This window comes from Taudactylus pleione, unplaced genomic scaffold (assembly GCF_031769625.1).
Source record: "Taudactylus pleione unplaced genomic scaffold, aTauple2 ptg001428l, whole genome shotgun sequence".
Taxonomy (NCBI): Eukaryota; Metazoa; Chordata; class Amphibia; order Anura; family Myobatrachidae; genus Taudactylus; species Taudactylus pleione.
Window position 1 is genome coordinate 579,554 of NW_028285827.1, and position 22,346 is coordinate 601,899.

General features: G+C 40.7%; 1 protein-coding gene across 1 annotated transcript in view; it reads left to right on the forward strand.

Moving 5' to 3' along the window:
- The window catches only part of LOC148442635 (uncharacterized), a 35,043-nt gene that overhangs the window by 6,564 nt on the left and 6,133 nt on the right, over positions 1–22,346 (forward strand). The window contains exons 3-6 of the mRNA XM_088463696.1: positions 266–415; positions 2,899–2,964; positions 4,805–4,894; positions 6,295–6,345. Of these exons, the coding sequence (XP_088319822.1) occupies positions 266–415; positions 2,899–2,964; positions 4,805–4,894; positions 6,295–6,345 (357 nt within the window). The remainder of the gene's footprint in view (positions 1–265; positions 416–2,898; positions 2,965–4,804; positions 4,895–6,294; positions 6,346–22,346) is intronic.

Below are 22,346 nucleotides of genomic sequence, written 5' to 3' on the forward strand. Positions count from 1 at the left end.
ACAAACCATAATCTGTATGCGTGGTAGAGAATAATAGAGTGTCAGCTCCACTGGGGCAGGGAATGTGAATAACAAAACGTTCTCTGTACAGCGCTGCGGAATATGTGTGCGCTATATAAATAACTGGTAATAAATAATAAATAATTTCCCCAGTCAAATTTAGAAATCCGATAAACTCAATGTAGCTCAGTAATTCAGTAATACACAGGATTGTCTACAGGCGGCTTTAAGTCCTTAATAAATGCTGTATTGTATTTTTGTGCAGGCTCCCTGCAAACCACCGGCTCTCAGCACAGCACCGGCTCTCTGGACAGCACCGGCTCTCTGGACAGCACCGGCTCTCAGCACAACACCGGCTCTCAGCACAGCACCGGCTCTCAGCACAGCACCGGCCCTTCTGCTGGCAGCGGAGCAGGTAAGATAACACAGGAGGGCACACTGTCCATATCCGCCCACCTTCCCTAACGAGGCAGACTGTGTATTTACCCTGTTCATTGTTGTAATGTAGATATGACAAGATGAATGCCCAACAATGTCCTGTAGCAGAAGTTTTCCAACTTTCTCTAGATGTGCAGAGCCAGGGGCGTAACTAGAACTTTGTAGGCCCCATACCAAAATCTTGTAAGGGTCCCCCTCCCATACATTGGTCCCCACATGAAAATTAAAACATAACGAACACTGCAGACAGTTACAGTATATATATATATATATATATATATATACACACACACACATACACACACATATATATGTATATAAAAGTAATGGGACTATCAACTCAAAAGCTATTTCATGGACAGGTGTGGGCTATTCCCTCGTTATTTCATTATCAATTAAGCAGGTAAAAGGTCTGGAGTTGATTCTAGGTGTGACATTTGCATTTGGAAACAGTTGCTGTCGACTCTCAATATGAGCTCCAAAGAGCTGTCACTATCAGTGAAGCAAGCCATCATTAGGCTGAAACATCAAAACAAACCCATCAGAGAGATAGCAAGAACATTAGGTGTGGCCAAATCAACTGTTTGGAACATTCTTAAAAAGAAAGAACGCACCAGAGAGCTCAGCAACACCAAAAGACCCGGAAAACAACTGTGGTGGATGACAGAAGAATTATTTCCCTGGTGAAGAAAAACCCCTTCACAACAGTTGGCCAAATCAAGAACACTCTCCAGGAGGTAGATGTATATGTGTCAAAGTCAACAATCAAGAGAAGACTTCACAAGAGTGAATATAGAGGGTTCACCACAAGATGTAAACCATTGGTGAGCCACAAAAACAGGAAGACCAGATTAGAGTTTGCCATTACAGTTCTGAAACAACATCCTATGGACAGATGAGACAAAGATCAACTTGTACCAGAGTGATGGGATGAGAAGAGTATGGAGAAGAAAAGGAACTGCTCATGATCCAAAACATACCACCTCATCAGTGAAGCATGGTGGTGTTAGTGTCATGGCGTGGGCATGTATGGCTGCCAATGGAACTGGTTCCCTTGTATTTATTGATGATGTAACTGCTGACAAAAGCAGCAGAATGAGTTCTGAAGTGTTTTGGGCAATATTATATGCTCATATACAGTCAAATGCTTCAGAACTCATTGGACGGCGCTTCACAGTGCAGATGGACAATGACCCGAAGCATACTGCAAAAGCAACCAAAGAGTTTTTTAAGGCTAAAAAGTGGAATGTTATGCAATGGCCAAGTCAATGCCCTGACCTGAATCCGATTGAGCATGCATTTCACTTGATGAAGACAAAACTGAAGGGAACATGCCCCAAGAACAAGCAGGAACTGAAGACATTTGCAGTAGAGGCCTGGCAGAGCATCACCAGGGATGAAACCCAGCGTCTGGTGATGTCTATGCGTTCCAGACTTCAGGCTGTAATTGCCTGCAAAGGATTTGCAACAAAGTATTAAAAAGTGAAAGTTAGATTTAGGATTGTTTAGTTTGTCCCATTACTTTTGGCCCCTTAAAAAGTGGGAGGCACATATAGAAAACGTTGTAATTCCTACACCGTTCACCTGATTTGGATGTAATTACCCTCAAATTAAATCTGAAAGTCTGCAGTTAAATCACATCTTGTTTGTTTCATTCCAAAGCCATTGTGGTGGTGAATAGAGGCCAAAATATGAAAATTCTGTCATTGTCCCAATATTTATGCACCTGACTGTATATATATATATATATATATATATATATATATATATATATATATATATATATAATGTAATAATTGTCAGAAACTTTAGATATGGCATTAGATTCAACACTGCCTGCTGTTCATTTCACCTGTAATCAGGATAAGAGCTGGATTTACAGCATCCACTTAGCAATGCTTAGTACATCCCGTCCTGAGTGCAGTCTGCTGTAGCTCCCTTAGTACATATGGCCACATTCTTCCTGCACCTGCTGCTAAATGATAAAAACAGTGTGTCTGATACTTCTTTATGCCTCCAGCCAATCACAAGTGATTACTCTCTTACTGGTTGGTGGATCCCTCTGCTGCAATCATTTATTTATATATATATATACATATTTTGCCCCATTTCATTATGGACATCCTCAGGCAGAGTGTATTTAAAGGTATCTATCTCCTGAGGGGTATATGTGCTAAGCCTTGGAGAGTTATACATTGGAGAGAGATAAAGTACCAGCCAATCAGCTCCTAACTCGCTGTTTTTGAAAAATAACAGTTAGGAACTAATTGGTTGGTAGTTTATCTCTTTTCAGATTATCACTCTGTCACTAAGGCTTAGTACATCTGCACCACTGTCTCTCTCTCTCTCTCTCTCTCTCTCTCTCTGTCTCTCTCTCTCTCTCTCTGTCTCATCTTTATCTCATCTCTCTCTCTCTCTGTGACAATTTATGTATTATTCCCTTTACTGCCTGTTTTCCAGTTTCCATCTATACAACGGCAGCGCTGAGTGTTACCCCGAATACATCAAGGTCAGCAGATACAGCCGGTGAGTGGATCCCGTTGAGCCCTTTCATCTAGTAATAAGATTACCTGCCCCGATGCCTCTTACTAGTATTATCACCACTGTTACCACTGCAGCCCAGAAAAGGGTTTCCACAGTGTTCACTGATAACAAGAGAAATAGTGCCACCTGCAGTTCAGGGAGCAGTACTGCGCTGCACTATGTACAGTACTAGTCACACACGTTTGTAGGCATTTATTTATTGATTATGCGTCTCTCAGGGGTCTATTCATTATCACTTAATTTCTACAAAAGCAGGGACAAATTAAATTTTTTACCTACTTTAGGAGGAATTAAGTTTTGGGGCCGTTCCTCATACAGGTAACGCAGAAGTTATCACAGATATTTCCTGCTTACCTTTATCTCCAGATGTGGCCCGCTGTCCCCATACACTAGCATGGGGACCTAAATTCATCAAGCTCCAAAAATACAATATTTTAGGAGCATGATTGCGGGAACATTCGCTTCAGATGTTATTGGCTCCCGCGCACCTTTCTGATCCCTCCTCCCCTGTGCGGCTCCTTACGCCTGACACCAGGACTTTGTGCGCCAGTGTAAAGTCTAGATCACTAGCACTGATGAGTCAGACTCGGCCGTGCTACATTTCACTGCTCTGAAGTGAAAACATTCTGGGAGGCAGCTGATTTTCGGATCAGCTGTCTCTGCGCCGGAGCAATAATGAATTGCTCCTGGCGCTCGCCATGAGTTAAAATGTTAATTATAGGGGTCTGCCCAGACCCTGATAATTTACATAATGAGTATGATCAGTCAGCATCCTCATTTAAAAAAAACAACAACTATGTATCTAGATTGCAATGATCTGTTATCGCCAACGCCATCACAGCGCAGTCAGCTAGTTTCTGGCACATCCAATAGTGTTTATTATGCAGCCAGTGACATCATGAATGAACTTTGTGCCTCAGTGATGTCATTAGTTTCAACTAGATTTATAGAATGTACCCCAATGATCGCACCATAACTGCCCCCACTGATGCACCGACAGAATGCTTCTAGCGATTTTTAGAAAACTGCGCCTTCGCCGTGCCATGTCCATGCATTGCGTACACTCCCTGATGGAGGCTCCCACAGCGGCCTGTTCACTGGTTCCGTGTAAGTTGGTGTTTTTAGGGAGAAACATGGTGGCTACCTTGGGGACGCACGCAGACTTTTGTTTCATGGGAGTATCGTGGGCTTGTAGCAAGAGTCTATAATGAGGCGTGTGTATGATGAAGGGTCGCCTGTTTCACATGGAGGGGTCCTTCCCCCCCGTTCGTCCAGCGCACCCCCCATCTTTGGTCTGTGGCACATGTAATGTGTGAGATTATCAGATGGTGGTGCACATGCAGACGATGTAAAGGCTCGTGTATCACCTGCACCTGTGCCGCAGTCTCTGGGACGGTGCCAGGATATACTGGGTGCATGCATCAGCACAAGACGAGGGGGGTCCCGTACAAAGACTGCACACAGGCTCCATCAGCCCCTAAAAGGACCCTGCCCATGGGATTGCCAGTCCAGACTGTGATTAGCAGAACGCGCTTCCCATGCCCCTCCCATTCCACCAGTGTTACCTGGCTTCTAGGCGCTGCGGCCAACGCAATCCCTAGAAACAGTTATATTTGTGCGCATGCGTGAATTGGGCATCCGCACCCTTGCAGGACGCCCCCCAATAGAGATGTAGGAGCTGCAGCTGTCACCAATTAATCACAACCGAGGTGGCTTCATCTATCCATTGAAGTTTACAACACAGGCCACCTTCATCCCCATCGTACACACATAATATGTTACTACCAGTGATTTGTGCATTGTGTAATGTTATCTCACGCAGAATACAGTCCCCTCTCCACGCCGCAAGATGGCTCCACGCGACCGAATGTTCAAAGCACAAGAGATTCTCCTCATACCTCAGCAACATTGGGTGAGAATGGACACTGAATGCAGTTGTGTTGCTTGTATACTTCATGTGTAATATAAACGTAATCCGTAAGACGAGTTCTCTGTGTATAATAAAGAACCTACAGTATTACTCTGACATAATTCCGTACATTTACAGTACAAAAAACAAAGTAGGATAAAATAAGTCCCTCCCCTGAGCCGCTCAAACCCCACCCCCAAAACAGATCATTTTGAATAAGCCCCCCCCCCTTAATTCAGTACAGTTATGAGGTGCAGTATGACGGAGGTAGAATAATAGACTGCTTAGGAAATATCTGCATTAGAGACAAGTATGAATTACACTGACAAATCCAAGTTATCCATATCTGAGCCTTGGCCGTGACTCTATATTACCTGCGTCCCTCTGATTGGTTCCTGTAAGGTTTGGTTGCCACCTGCACAGGTTCCTGACTTTCTGGGTATTGTAGTTCTACTCCCGTCTCTGTGCATAAGGCTACTTCAGAGGCATACAGATGTGTCCTTCTATTCTGTGGCTTCAGTCATGCACAATAGTTACCGTTGGCGTGTCTGGTCCCAGGCGACGCGGCCTTGGTGACCATATTCTGTGCTCAAAATGTGACTGGAAGTAACAAAACTACTTTGCTAGCGTACACTGACCCTTACATACCTACCCTCCTGGAATTCGCGGGAGGCTCCCGATTTTTTGGATAACTCCCCCTCCTCCCTGGAAGGGTAGGCACTTCTCCCGCATTCTGACCACTTTCTAGTGAATTCTCATGAGGGGGCGGGGCTTTATGACATGATCTGTCTGGCCCCACCCGCAACTCCGCCCACCTGCTGCACCTCCCCGGGCTTCTCCCAGGGAGGAAACTGTAATAGTCGGTAAGTTTGCACTGACCATTGGGGCGACATTGGTACATCTGTGTGTGACTGCGTCTAAATCTGTGTATAAAGTGCTTCAATGCGAACAGCGGCGGCTTTTCCTCACGCCAAGTCCTGTTGTGCTTCACCTGCGACTCTGTACACGTGTATAACGCCAATTCCTGTGCGGATAAAGTTACAGCCCAGAATCTCTAGAACTCTGTGAGCGGCTTCTCGCTGCATCTCCAAAGACACTAAGATGCAAGACGTAAAGTAAAATAAGACACGTTACCCGACTTTTGTAGCGCTCTACTCTGCATTAGTATTCTTTACACTTATATTTAGTGCCTGGGAGTAATGTACACATTTGTGCATCAGACATATGCAGAAAAGACGTATGCAAATAATAACACCTCCATACTGTACATGGGTATGTTGGGTCAGACGGGCATTACGATTTGACCTAGGGAAGTATATGCTGTAGAACCTTCACACATCGCAGACACGGTCTGTACTGCTCACACTACTGTATACGCCACTAAGACGGTTTTCTTGTTTCAGGACCCGTTAAAAGTGAGACAACAAGATCTGCCATCCACAAAGCTACAAAAGGTAAGACACAGATTATGTTGTGTGTACAGTTATGGTTACAATCATTTAAGAAGTTTACATTTCAATGATACATGAAGACTGTTTGGAAGTGGAACATAATAAAGACTTTGCTATTAGTTACTGGTCTACAGGGCTGTAACTAGGGTGGTGCGACCTCTGCCATGGCACAGGGCATAGCAGGGCAGGGGTTGCTGTGCAGGCCTGTCAAATTTCTGTTTATAATCATTCTCACTTTTAGCTGCTTCTTCAATCCCCAGCATTTCCTGGCCGCCCCTATCTTCTCCCTAGCCGACTCCCACTTCATCTGGCCACCTCCCCAAGCACCTTCAGTCACATACACTTTTATTTTACATACACATTTCAAAATACTGTCATACCCGGGACTCGAATACCCGGCACCTCTCACATGGCAAGAGACACCTTACACATGGAGCTATCTGCCCCACAATTTCTGCTGGTGATTTCAGCTGCTCATGGATGTCTATTGTGCTCCAAAACTACAGCCATGGCCAAAAGTTTTGAGAATGACACAAGTATTGGTTTTCACAAAGTTTGCTGCTTTAGTGTTTTTAGACCTTTTTGTCAGATGTTATTATGGTATACTGAGGTAACATTACAGCATTACATAAGTGTCAGATGTTACTATGGTATACTGAGGTAACATTACAGCATTACATAAGTGTCAGATGTTACTATGGTATACTGAGGTAACATTACAGCATTACATAAGTGTCAGAGGTTACTATGGTATACTGAGGTAACATTACATAAGTGTCAGATGTTACTATGGTATACTGAGGTAACATTACATAAGTGTCAGATGTTACTATGGTATACTGAGGTAACATTACATAAGTGTCAGATGTTACTATGGTATACTGAGGTAACATTACAGCATTACATAAGTGTCAGATGTTACTATGGTATACTGAGGTAACATTACAGCATTACATAAGTGTCAGATGTTACTATGGTATACTGAGGTAACATTACAGCATTACATAAGTGTCAGATGTTACTATGGTATACTGAGGTAACATTACAGCTTTACATAAGTGTCAGATGTTACTATGGTATACTGAGGTAACATTACAGCATTACATAAGTGTCAGAGGTTACTATGGTATACTGAGGTAACATTACATAAGTGTCAGATGTTACTATGGTATACTGAGGTAACATTACATAAGTGTCAGATGTTACTATGGTATACTGAGGTAACATTACATAAGTGTAAGATGTTACTATGGTATACTGAGGTAACATTACAGCATTACATAAGTGTCAGATGTTACTATGGTATACTGAGGTAACATTACAGCATTACATAAGTGTCAAATGTTACTATGGTATACTGAGGTAACATTACAGCATTACATAAGTGTCAGAGGTTACTATGGTATACTGAGGTAACATTACATAAGTGTCAGATGTTACTATGGTATACTGAGGTAACATTACATAAGTGTCAGATGTTACTATGGTATACTGAGGTAACATTACATAAGTGTCAGATGTTACTATGGTATACTGAGGTAACATTACAGCATTACATAAGTGTCAGATGTTACTATGGTATACTGAGGTAACATTACAGCATTACATAAGTGTCAGATGTTACTATGGTATACTGAGGTAACATTACAGCATTACATAAGTGTCAGATGTTACTATGGTATACTGAGGTAACATTACAGCTTTACATAAGTGTCAGATGTTACTATGGTATACTGAGGTAACATTACAGGATTACATAAGTGTCAGATGTTACTATGGTATACTGAGGTAACATTACAGCATTACATAAGTGTCAGATGTTACTATGGTATACTGAGATAACATTACAGCATTACATAAGTGTCAAATGTTACTATGGTATACTGAGGTAACATTACAGCATTACATAAGTGTCAGATGTTACTATGGTATACTGAGATAACATTACAGCATTACATAAGTGTCAAATGTTACTATGGTATACTGAGGTAACATTACAGCATTACATAAGTGTCAGATGTTACTATGGTATACTGAGGTAACATTACAGCATTACATATGTGTCAGATGTTACTATGGTATACTGAGGTAACATTACATAAGTGTCAGATGTTACTATGGTATACTGAGGTAACATTACATAAGTGTCAGATGTTACTATGGTATACTGAGGTAACATTACATAAGTGTCAGATGTTACTATGGTATACTGAGGTAACATTACATAAGTGTCAGATGTTACTATGGTATACTGAGGTAACATTACATAAGTGTAAGATGTTACTATGGTATACTGAGGTAACATTACAGCATTACATAAGTGTCAGATGTTACTATGGTATACTGAGGTAACATTACAGCATTACATAAGTGTCAAATGTTACTATGGTATACTGAGGTAACATTACAGCATTACATAAGTGTCAGAGGTTACTATGGTATACTGAGGTAACATTACATAAGTGTCAGATGTTACTATGGTATACTGAGGTAACATTACATAAGTGTCAGATGTTACTATGGTATACTGAGGTAACATTACATAAGTGTCAGATGTTACTATGGTATACTGAGGTAACATTACAGCATTACATAAGTGTCAGATGTTACTATGGTATACTGAGGTAACATTACAGCATTACATAAGTGTCAGATGTTACTATGGTATACTGAGGTAACATTACAGCATTACATAAGTGTCAGATGTTACTATGGTATACTGAGGTAACATTACAGCTTTACATAAGTGTCAGATGTTACTATGGTATACTGAGGTAACATTACAGCATTACATAAGTGTCAAATGTTACTATGGTATACTGAGGTAACATTACAGCATTACATAAGTGTCAGAGGTTACTATGGTATACTGAGGTAACATTACATAAGTGTCAGATGTTACTATGGTATACTGAGGTAACATTACATAAGTGTCAGATGTTACTATGGTATACTGAGGTAACATTACATAAGTGTCAGATGTTACTATGGTATACTGAGGTAACATTACAGCATTACATAAGTGTCAGATGTTACTATGGTATACTGAGGTAACATTACAGCATTACATAAGTGTCAGATGTTACTATGGTATACTGAGGTAACATTACAGCATTACATAAGTGTCAGATGTTACTATGGTATACTGAGGTAACATTACAGCTTTACATAAGTGTCAGATGTTACTATGGTATACTGAGGTAACATTACAGGATTACATAAGTGTCAGATGTTACTATGGTATACTGAGGTAACATTACAGCATTACATAAGTGTCAGATGTTACTATGGTATACTGAGATAACATTACAGCATTACATAAGTGTCAAATGTTACTATGGTATACTGAGGTAACATTACAGCATTACATAAGTGTCAGATGTTACTATGGTATACTGAGATAACATTACAGCATTACATAAGTGTCAAATGTTACTATGGTATACTGAGGTAACATTACAGCATTACATAAGTGTCAGATGTTACTATGGTATACTGAGGTAACATTACAGCATTACATATGTGTCAGATGTTACTATGGTATACTGAGGTAACATTACATAAGTGTCAGATGTTACTATGGTATACTGAGGTAACATTACATAAGTGTCAGATGTTACTATGGTATACTGAGGTAACATTACATAAGTGTCAGATGTTACTATGGTATACTGAGGTAACATTACATAAGTGTCAGATGTTACTATGGTATACTGAGGTAACATTACATAAGTGTAAGATGTTACTATGGTATACTGAGGTAACATTACAGCATTACATAAGTGTCAGATGTTACTATGGTATACTGAGGTAACATTACAGCATTACATAAGTGTCAAATGTTACTATGGTATACTGAGGTAACATTACAGCATTACATAAGTGTCAGAGGTTACTATGGTATACTGAGGTAACATTACATAAGTGTCAGATGTTACTATGGTATACTGAGGTAACATTACATAAGTGTCAGATGTTACTATGGTATACTGAGGTAACATTACATAAGTGTCAGATGTTACTATGGTATACTGAGGTAACATTACAGCATTACATAAGTGTCAGATGTTACTATGGTATACTGAGGTAACATTACAGCATTACATAAGTGTCAGATGTTACTATGGTATACTGAGGTAACATTACAGCATTACATAAGTGTCAGATGTTACTATGGTATACTGAGGTAACATTACAGCTTTACATAAGTGTCAGATGTTACTATGGTATACTGAGGTAACATTACAGGATTACATAAGTGTCAGATGTTACTATGGTATACTGAGGTAACATTACAGCATTACATAAGTGTCAGATGTTACTATGGTATACTGAGATAACATTACAGCATTACATAAGTGTCAAATGTTACTATGGTATACTGAGGTAACATTACAGCATTACATAAGTGTCAGATGTTACTATGGTATACTGAGATAACATTACAGCATTACATAAGTGTCAAATGTTACTATGGTATACTGAGGTAACATTACAGCATTACATAAGTGTCAGATGTTACTATGGTATACTGAGGTAACATTACAGCATTACATATGTGTCAGATGTTACTATGGTATACTGAGGTAACATTACATAAGTGTCAGATGTTACTATGGTATACTGAGGTAACATTACATAAGTGTCAGATGTTACTATGGTATACTGAGGTAACATTACATAAGTGTCAGATGTTACTATGGTATACTGAGGTAACATTACAGCATTACATAAGTGTCAGATGTTACTATGGTATACTGAGGTAACATTACAGCATTACATAAGTGTCAGATGTTACTATGGTATACTGAGGTAACATTACAGCATTACATAAGTGTCAGATGTTACTATGGTATACTGAGGTAACATTACAGCATTACATAAGTGTCAGATGTTACTATGGTATACTGAGGTAACATTACAGGATTACATAAGTGTCAGATGTTACTATGGTATACTGAGGTAACATTACAGCATTACATAAGTGTCAGATGTTACTATGGTATACTGAGGTAACATTACAGCATTACATAAGTGTCAAATGTTACTATGGTATACTGAGGTAACATTACAGCATTACATAAGTGTCAGATGTTACTATGGTATACTGAGGTAACATTACAGCATTACATAAGTGTCAGACGATACTATGGTATACTGAGGTAACATTACAGCATTACATAAGTGTCAGATGTTACTATGGTATACTGAGGTAACATTACAGCATTACATAAGTGTCAGATGTTACTATGGTATACTGAGGTAACATTACAGCATTACATAAGTGTCAGATGTTACTATGGTATACTGAGGTAACATTACAGCATTACATAAGTGTCAGATGTTACTATGGTATACTGAGGTAACATTACATAAGTGTCAGATGTTACTATGGTATACTGAGGTAACATTACATAAGTGTCAGATGTTACTATGGTATACTGAGGTAACATTACAGCATTACATAAGTGTCAGATGTTACTATGGTATACTGAGGTAACATTACAGCATTACATAAGTGTCAGATGTTACTATGGTATACTGAGGTAACATTACAGCATTACATAAGTGTCAGATGTTACTATGGTATACTGAGGTAACATTACAGCATTACATAAGTGTCAGATGTTACTATGGTATACTGAGGTAACATTACAGGATTACATAAGTGTCAGATGTTACTATGGTATACTGAGGTAACATTACAGCATTACATAAGTGTCAGATGTTACTATGGTATACTGAGGTAACATTACAGCATTACATAAGTGTCAAATGTTACTATGGTATACTGAGGTAAAATTACAGCATTACATAAGTGTCAGATGTTACTATGGTATACTGAGGTAACATTACAGCATTACATAAGTGTCAGACGATACTATGGTATACTGAGGTAACATTACAGCATTACATAAGTGTCAGACGATACTATGGTATACTGAGGTAACATTACAGCATTACATAAGTGTCAGATGTTACTATGGTATACTGAGGTAACATTACAGCATTACATAAGTGTCAGATGTGACTATGGTATACTGAGGTAACATTACAGCATTACATAAGTGTCAGATGTTACTATGGTATACTGAGGTAACATTACAGCATTACATAAGTGTCAGATGTTACTATGGTATACTGAGGTAACATTACAGCATTACATAAGTGTCAGACGATACTATGGTATACTGAGGTAACATTACAGCATTACATAAGTGTCAGACGATACTATGGTATACTGAGGTAACATTACAGCATTACATAAGTGTCAGATGTTACTATGGTATACTGAGGTAACATTACAGCATTACATAAGTGTCAGATGTTACTATGGTATACTGAGGTAACATTACAGCATTACATAAGTGTCAGATGTTACTATGGTATACTGAGGTGACATTACAGCATTACATAAGTGACAGATGTTACTATGGTATACTGACATAACATTACAGCATTACTTAAGTGTCAGATGTTACTATGGTATACTGAGGTAACATTACAGCATTACATAAGTGTGAGATGTGACTATGGTATACTGAGGTAACATTACAGCATTACATAAGTGTCAGATGTTACTATGGTATACTGAGGTAACATTACATAAGTGTCAGATGTTACTATGGTATACTGAGGTAACATTACATAAGTGTCAGATGTTACTATGGTATACTGAGGTAACATTACATAAGTGTCAGATGTTACTATGGTATACTGAGGTAACATTACAGCATTACATAAGTGTCAGATGTTACTATGGTATACTGACATAACATTACAGCATTACATAAGTGTAAGATGTTACTATGGTATACTGAGGTAACATTACAGCATTACATAAGTGTCAGATGTTACTATGGTATACTGAGGTAACATTACAGCATTACATAAGTGTCAGATGTTACTATGGTATACTGAGGTAACATTACAGCATTACATAAGTGTCAGATGTTACTATGGTAAACTGAGGTAACATTACAGCATTACATAAGTGTCAGATGTTACTATGGTATACTGAGGTAACATTACAGCATTACATAAGTGTCAGACGATACTATGGTATACTGAGGTAACATTACAGCATTACATAAGTGTGAGACGATACTATGGTATACTGAGGTAACATTACAGCATTACATAAGTGTCAGATGTTACTATGGTATACTGAGGTAACATTACAGCATTACATAAGTGTCAGATGTTACTATGGTATACTGAGGTAACATTACAGCATTACATAAGTGTCAGATGTTACTATGGTATACTGAGGTGACATTACAGCATTACATAAGTGTCAGATGTTACTATGGTATACTGACATAACATTACAGCATTACATAAGTGTCAGATGTTACTATGGTATACTGAGGTAACATTACAGCATTACATAAGTGTCAGATGTGACTATGGTATACTGAGGTAACATTACAGCATTACATAAGTGTCAGATGTGACTATGGTATACTGAGGTAACATTACATAAGTGTCAGATGTTACTATGGTATACTGAGGTAACATTACATAAGTGTCAGATGTTACTATGGTATACTGAGGTAACATTACATAAGTGTCAGATGTTACTATGGTATACTGAGGTAACATTAGAGCATTACATAAGTGTCAGATGTTACTATGGTATACTGACATAACATTACAGCATTACATAAGTGTAAGATGTTACTATGGTATACTGAGGTAACATTACAGCATTACATAAGTGTCAGATGTTACTATGGTATACTGAGGTAACATTACAGCATTACATAAGTGTCAGATGTTACTATGGTATACTGAGGTAACATTACAGCATTACATAAGTGTCAGATGTTACTATGGTATACTGAGGTAACATTACAGCATTACATAAGTGTCAGATGTTACTATGGTATACTGATGTAACATTACAGCATTACATAAGTGTCAGATGTTACTATGGTATACTGAGGTAACATTACAGCATTACATAAGTGTCAGATGTGACTATGGTATATTGAGGTAACATTACAGCATTACATAAGTGTCAGATGTTACTATGGTATACTGAGGTAACATTACATAAGTGTCAGATGTTACTATGGTATACTGAGGTAACATTACATAAGTGTCAGATGTTACTATGGTATACTGAGGTAACATTACAGCATTACATAAGTGTCAGATGCTACTATGATATACTGAGGTAACATTATAGCATTACATAAGTGTCAGATGTTACTATGGTATACTGTGATAACATTACAGCATTACATAAGTGTCAGATGCTACTATGATATACTGAGGTAACATTACAGCATTACATAAGTGTCAGATGTTACTATGGTATACTGAGGTAACATTACAGCATTACATAAGTGTCAGACGATACTATGGTATACTGAGGTGACATTACAGCATTACATAAGTGTCAGATGTTACTATGGTATACTGACATAACATTACAGCATTACATAAGTGTCAGATGTTACTATGGTATACTGAGGTAACATTACAGCATTACATAAGTGTCAGATGTGACTATGGTATACTGAGGTAACATTACAGCATTACATAAGTGTCAGATGTTACTATGGTATACTGAGGTAACATTACATAAGTGTCAGATGTTACTATGGTATACTGAGGTAACATTACATAAGTGTCAGATGTTACTATGGTATACTGAGGTAACATTACATAAGTGTAAGATGTTACTATGGTATACTGAGGTAACATTACAGCATTACATAAGTGTCAGATGTTGCTATGGTATACTGACATAACATTACAGCATTACATAAGTGTCAGATGTTACTATGGTATACTGAGGTAACATTACAGCATTACATAAGTGTCAGATGTTACTATGGTATACTGAGGTAACATTACAGCATTACATAAGTGTCAGATGTTACTATGGTATACTGAGGTAACATTACAGCATTACATAAGTGTCAGATGTTACTATGGTAAACTGAGGTAACATTACAGCATTACATAAGTGTCAGATGTGACTATGGTATATTGAGGTAACATTACAGCATTGCATAAGTGTCAGATGTTACTATGGTATACTGAGGTAACATTACAGCATTACATAAGTGTCAGATGTTACTATGGTATACTGAGGTAACATTACAGCATTACATAAGTGTCAGATGTTACTATGGTATACTGACGTAACATTACAGCATTACATAAGTGTCAGATGTTACTATGGTATACTGAGGTAACATTACAGCATTACATAAGTGTCAGATGTGACTATGGTATATTGAGGTAACATTACAGAATTACATAAGTGTCAGATGTTACTATGGTATACTGAGGTAACATTACATAAGTGTCAGATGTTACTATGGTATACTGAGGTAACATTACATAAGTGTCAGATGTTACTATGGTATACTGAGGTAACATTACAGCATTACATAAGTGTCAGATGCTACTATGATATACTGAGGTAACATTACAGCATTACATAAGTGTCAGATGTTACTATGGTATACTGTGATAACATTACAGCATTACATAAGTGTCAGATGCTACTATGATATACTGAGGTAACATTACAGCATTACATAAGTGTCAGATGTTACTATGGTATACTGAGGTAACATTACAGCATTACATAAGTGTCAGATGTTACTATGGTATACTGAGATAACATTACATAAGTGTCAGATGTTACTATGGTATACTGAGGTAACATTACAGCATTACATAAGTGTCAGATGTTACTATGGTATACTGAGGTAACATTACAGCATTACATAAGTGTCAGATGTTACTATGGTATACTGAGGTAACATTACAGCATTACATAAGTGTCAGATGTTACTATGGTATACTGAGGTAACATTACAGCATTACATAAGTGTCAGATGTTACTATGGTATACTGAGGTAACATTACAGCATTACATAAGTGTCAGATGTTACTATGGTATACTGAGGTAACATTACAGCATTACATAAGTGTCAGATGTTACTATGGTATACTGAGGTAACATTACAGCATTACATAAGTGTCAGATGTTACTATGGTATACTGAGGTAACATTACAGCATTACATAAGTGTCAGAGGCTTTTTAGTGACAATTACATTAAGTTTATGCAGAGAGTGAATATTTGCAGTGTTGACCCTTCTTTATCAAGACCTCTGCAATTCGCCCTGGCAGCTGTCACTCACCTTCTGGCCACATACTGACTGATAGCCGCCCATTTTTGCCTAATCAATGCTTGGAGTTTGTCAGAATTTGTGGGTTTTAGTTTGTCCACCCGCTTCTTGGGGATTAACCACAAATTCTCAATCAGATTAAGGTCTGGGGAGTTTCCTGGCCATGGACCTAAAATTTAGATGTTTTGTTCCCCGAGCCACTTAGTTATCACTTTTTGCCTTATGGCAAAGTTCTCCATCATAGTGGAAAAGGCATTGTTCATCACCAAAACAGTCACCAGGAGGGATGAAACGCATTGGGACACTTACCTACCTGCCTATGTTTTTATATTAATCCATCACCCCACTTGAATAGGGGTGAATTTGTCCTTGTACTATTATTACAATTTACATTAAATCAGCTGTTTAAAGCAAGTCACACTGAGTCAGTCTCCCTGCTGCACATATTGGGCCCCTCATCATCCACTCAGCTCACTGGGACGCAGGGAGGAGATGGACCAGCAAACACCGTAACTGGGTAAGTAGATTCAACCTTCCTTAGACTGCATTATAGTGTCCGAAATCTCCCTGATACTGCGTTCCTTGTTCCCGAGGTGGTCTCACAACATCTACATTTTGCTCATAGAAAACTCTGCCTAAAGTTATTGCCGACCTGGTACATCTTTATAGACTCACATTATTGACTATCTATACAAGACTTACCTTATCCTTTGTGGTTAAACCAGCTTATCTGCACATGCCTGTTTAAACCATTTAAGACTTTATCTAAGATACCAGCATTCAACTCCCAGCCTCAAGTTTTTGCCTACCTGACGTCACCCTGGTCACCTAGACAGAAGGACTTATAATAGAACATCTAGAGATTTAAATACGAATAGGCCATAATATAGACAGACACTATAGTCCATTATGACTATATATACATAACAATTTCATTCACATATTCCATTACCACACAGCGCTTTCCCCCTCTTGTTTTTGTATTTATTATTGTTCGTCACCAAACTGTTCTTGGATGGTTGGGAGAAGTTGCTCTTGGAGGATGTTTTGGTACCATTCTTTATTCATGGCTGTGTTCTTAGGCAAAATTGTGAGTGAGCCCACTCCCTCTTGGCTGAGAAGCAACCCCACACATGAATGGTCTCAGGATGCTTTACTGTTGGCATGACACAGGAATGATGGTAGCGGTCACCTTTCCTTCTCCGGACAAGCGTTTTTACAGATGCCCCAAACAATCTGAACGGGGATTCATCAGAGAAAATAAATTTACCCCAGTCCTCAGCAGTCCAATCCCTGTACCTTTTGCAGAATATCAGTCTGTCCAGTGGCGTCACAAGGGGGGTGCGGGGGGTGCGGCCCGCACCTGGGTGTCACCCGCCGAGGGGTGACACCAAGGTGCAGGCTCCCCCTCAGTGACAGCAGCCGGGTGCTGCACTTTAGTATTAAGTGCAGCACTCGGTTCCTGTCAGTGAGGGAGCCAGCACCGCACATGCCCGCGCCTCCTGCATCCCCCACCGGCACCACGCCATTCATTGATTTTGGTTACCACGGCCACGGGCCGGGCCGCGGGACCACGCCCCTCGCTCAGTGTCACGCCCCTTCCTTGAAGACCAGGGCCGTGATGTCACGCCCCTTGCCTATTGTCACGCCCCTCCCAAAGGCCACGCCCCCTTTTGTCAGGTGCCGCGCGCATAGCGTCTCTCCCCGCACCGGGTGTCACCGCGGGGAGAGACGCCACTGAGTCTGTCCCTGAGAGAAGTGGCTTCTTTGCTGCCCTTCTTGACACCAGGCCATCCACAAAAAGTCTTTGCCTCACTGTGCGTGAAGATGCACTCACACCTGCCTGCTGCCATTCCTGAGCAAGCTCTGCACTGATGGTGCCCCGATCCCGCAGCTGAATCAACTTTAGGAGACAGTCTTGGTGCTTGCTGGACGTTCTTGGGCACCCTGAAGCCTTCTATTGAGCCTCTCTCCTTGAAGTTCTTCATGATCAGATAAATGGTTGATTTAGATTAGGGGTGTGCACCGGCCACTTTTCGTGTTTTGTGTTTTGGTTTTGGATCTGGATCTTTCTTCGTGTTTTGGATCTGGATTGGTTTTGCCAAAACCACCCTTCCGTGTTTTGGGTTCTGGGTTTTGTGTTTTGGATCTGTATTTTTTTTAAAAAAAGCATAAAAACAGCTAAAATCACAGAATTTGTGGGTTTTTATGCTCCTATTCAATTATTAACCTCAATAACCTTCATTTCCACTCATTTCCAGTCTATTCTGAACACCTCAAACCTCACTATATTGTTTTTATGGCCAAAAGGTTGCACCGAGGTAGCTGCATGACTATGCTAAGCGACACGAGTGGGCGGCACAAACACGTGACCCATCTAGGAGTGACACTGCAGTGGCAGACAGGATGGCAGTTAGAAAAACTAGGCCCCAAACAGTACATACTGCAAAGAAAAAAAGAGGTGCAAGATGGAATTATCCTTGGGCCCTCCCACCCACCCTTATGGTTGTATAAACAGGACATGCACACTTTAACAAACTAATCATTTCAGCGCCAGGGTCTGCCACATGACTGTGGCTGAAATGATTGGTTCGTTTGGGCCCCCACAAAACAAGCTGGCAATTAATGTGTCCCTGCACAAACTGGCTCTACGGAGGCAAGATGTCGTTCTCATCCTCCTCATCCACCGATTCCTTGGATAAAACAGGAAAAAGGGATTTAGGTGTCCCTGGACTGCTTACGGTCTTAGCCAAAGTTTCTGAACTTGACAGTAACTTTTTATGAACGCGCTGCAGGTGCCGTATAATGGAGGATGTTCCTAGGTGGTTAACGTCCCTACCCCTACTTATTTCACCTTTACATATGGTACATAAGGCAAGACAGTTGTCCGGATTTGGATAGAAATATTGCCAGACCAAAGAGGTGGAATGTTTGGTCTTCTGCCCAGGAATGACCGTGATGGGCTTTTTCATCCCACGGACAACAACTGTCTCCCCCGGAGCCTGATTTAAACAAACCACATCACCATCAGAATCCTCCTCGCCAACTTCCTCCTCAGCGCCAGCTACACCAGTATCCTCATCCTGTTGTACTTCAACAGTGACATCTTCAATTTGCATATCAGCAAGAGGACTGTGGGTGCTCCTTTCAGCACTTGCAGGGGGCGTGCAAATGGTGGAAAGAGCCACCTCTTCCCATCCAGTGCTGGGAAGGTCAGGCATCGCAACCACCACCACACTTGGACTCTCCTTGGGGATTTGTGATATCTTCTTAGAACGCACAGTTCTTCGCTGTGCTTTTTCCAGCTTAACTCGTTTGATTTTTTTAGCGGGAGGAGGGCTTCCATTGTTATGTGAAGCTGAACCACTAGTCATGAACATAGGGAAAGACCTTAGCCGTTCCTTGCCACTCCGTGTCATAAATGGCATATTGGCAAATTTACGTTTCTCTTCAGATGATTTAAATGTTTTTTTTAAGGTCATTTTCCTGAACTTTGTCGTTTGGGATTGTATGTGCCCTCTACTATGACATTGGGCATCGACCTTGGCAGATGACGTTGATGGCATGTTCTCGTCTATGTCATGACTAGTGGCAGCAGCTTCAGCACTAGGAGGAAGTGGTTCTTGATCTTTCCCTATTTTATTTTTATCGGAGAAAGTTTGGTCCTCCATTTATGTTATATTGATATATACGTGCGGCTAAGGTGCACACAAACACAGAAAATAATTTTTTATTTTTGTTGGAGACTAGTGCACTTTGTGGGTTACACCACCCTTTAAGAAATGAGCCAGCCGGCCCTTTACTTATGGGACACAGGCGCACGCTTGGCGCTGCTCCTTTGTTGATGCACGTGCAGCCACAGTGCACACAATTCACAAACACAGAAACATTTTTTTAATTTTGTTTGTAGTGCCCTTTGGGGGTTACAGCACCCTTTAGCGGTCAATCCAGCTGGCCCTTTATTTTATGGGACACAGGCGCACGCTTGGCACTACTTTGTTGATGTACGTGCGGCTACTGCGCACACAATTCACAAACACAGAAAATATTTTTTTATTTGGTTTGGAGTGTACTTTGGGGGTTACAGCACCCTTTAACGGTCAAGCCAGCCGGCCCTTTACTTATGACACAGGCGCACGCTTGGCACTACTTTGTTGATGCACGTGCGGCTACTGCGCACACAATTCACAAACACAGAAAATATTTTTTTATTTGGTTTGGAGTGTACTTTGGGGGTTACAGCACCCTTTAACGGTCAAGCCAGCCGGCCCTTTACTTATGACACAGGCGCACGCTTGGCACTACTTTGTTGATGTACGTGCGGCTACTGTGCACACAATTCACAAACACAGAAAATGTTTTTTTATTTTGTTTGGAGTGTACTTTGGGGGTTACAGCACCCTTTAACAGTCAAGCCAGCCGGCCCTATACTTATGACACAGGCGCACGCTTGGCACTACTTTGTTGATGCACGTGCGGCTACTGTGCACACAATTCACAAACACAGAAAAAATATATTTTTTTTAGCACTTGGGGGGAGCACCCCTGATGGACAGAGCACTCCCTGGACAACACTACAGCACCCCTTTAGGACTGGGACACTTAACAGTACTTTGGAGTGGACACAGCCCCTACGGACAACTGACTGCACAACACAGTCCAGCCAGCCCCTATGGACTTTGAAGTAGTGGACACAGCCCCTATTAACAACAGCAGCACAGCACAACACAGCCAGCCCCTATGGACTTTGAAGTAGTGGACACAGCCCCTATGGACAACAGCAGCACAGCACAGCACAACACTACTCTGCACTACACTACACTACACTACACAGCCCAGCCAGCCCTAACTCCCACCCTCCCTCTTCACTGTCCACAGCCGAGTGAGAAAATGGCGCCGACACGGGTACCTTATATAGGATCCAAAACTCGCGAGACCCGGAAGGCGGGATGATGACGTTTTGCCTCGATTTCAGATCCGAGTCAGGCGGGAAAAGTCGAGCCTGACTCGGTCGGCCTCGGATCGGGGTGGCTCGGGGGGTTCGGATTTCAGAAATCCGAACCCGCTCACCCCTAATTTAGATGCAATCTTGCTAGCAGCAATATCGTTGCCTGTGAAGCCCTTTTTGTACAAAACAATGATAAGTGCACGTGTTTCCTTGCAGATAACCATGGTTAACAGAGGAAGAACAATGATTTTAAGCTCCACCCTCCTTTTAAAACTTCAAGTCTGTTATTCTTACTCAATCAGCATGACAGAGTGATCTCCAGCCTTGTCATCAACTCTCATAGCAGAGTTAACGAGAGAATCACTGACATGATGTCAGCTGGTCCTTTTGTGGCATGGTTGAAATTCAGTAGAAATGCTGTTTTTGGGATTAAGGGTCTGATTCAGACCCGCTAGCTAGATGCGTTCGCATGCAGACGTCAGCTACCAAAGTATGCAAATCCCGCGATCGCACAGCAAGACATTAGCACACCCACTATGTCTTGGCGAGCAATCGCAGTGTGTATTTAGACACCCACCAGCCTTTCTTAAGACACCCATTTTCCCTTAGTAATACACGTCATCTCCAGGAAGTGTATGCAACAATCGGTAACACCGGACCCATACGCAGGACTTGTGGCCGACCATACCCTACCACAAGCACTGCAAGTGGTTCAGTGTGTAATTCAGCCATGTGACGTGTATTATGACGCTGTGTCCTAATTACGCACGCCTCCGTAACGGCGATAAGATGCACAGACACGCCTGCGTTCACACCACCACAACCCCGTTTCCATAGACCAACCCCTGTCACCCCCCACAAATGGCTCGTCCTGTCACTCATTCTAGCGAGGTGTCT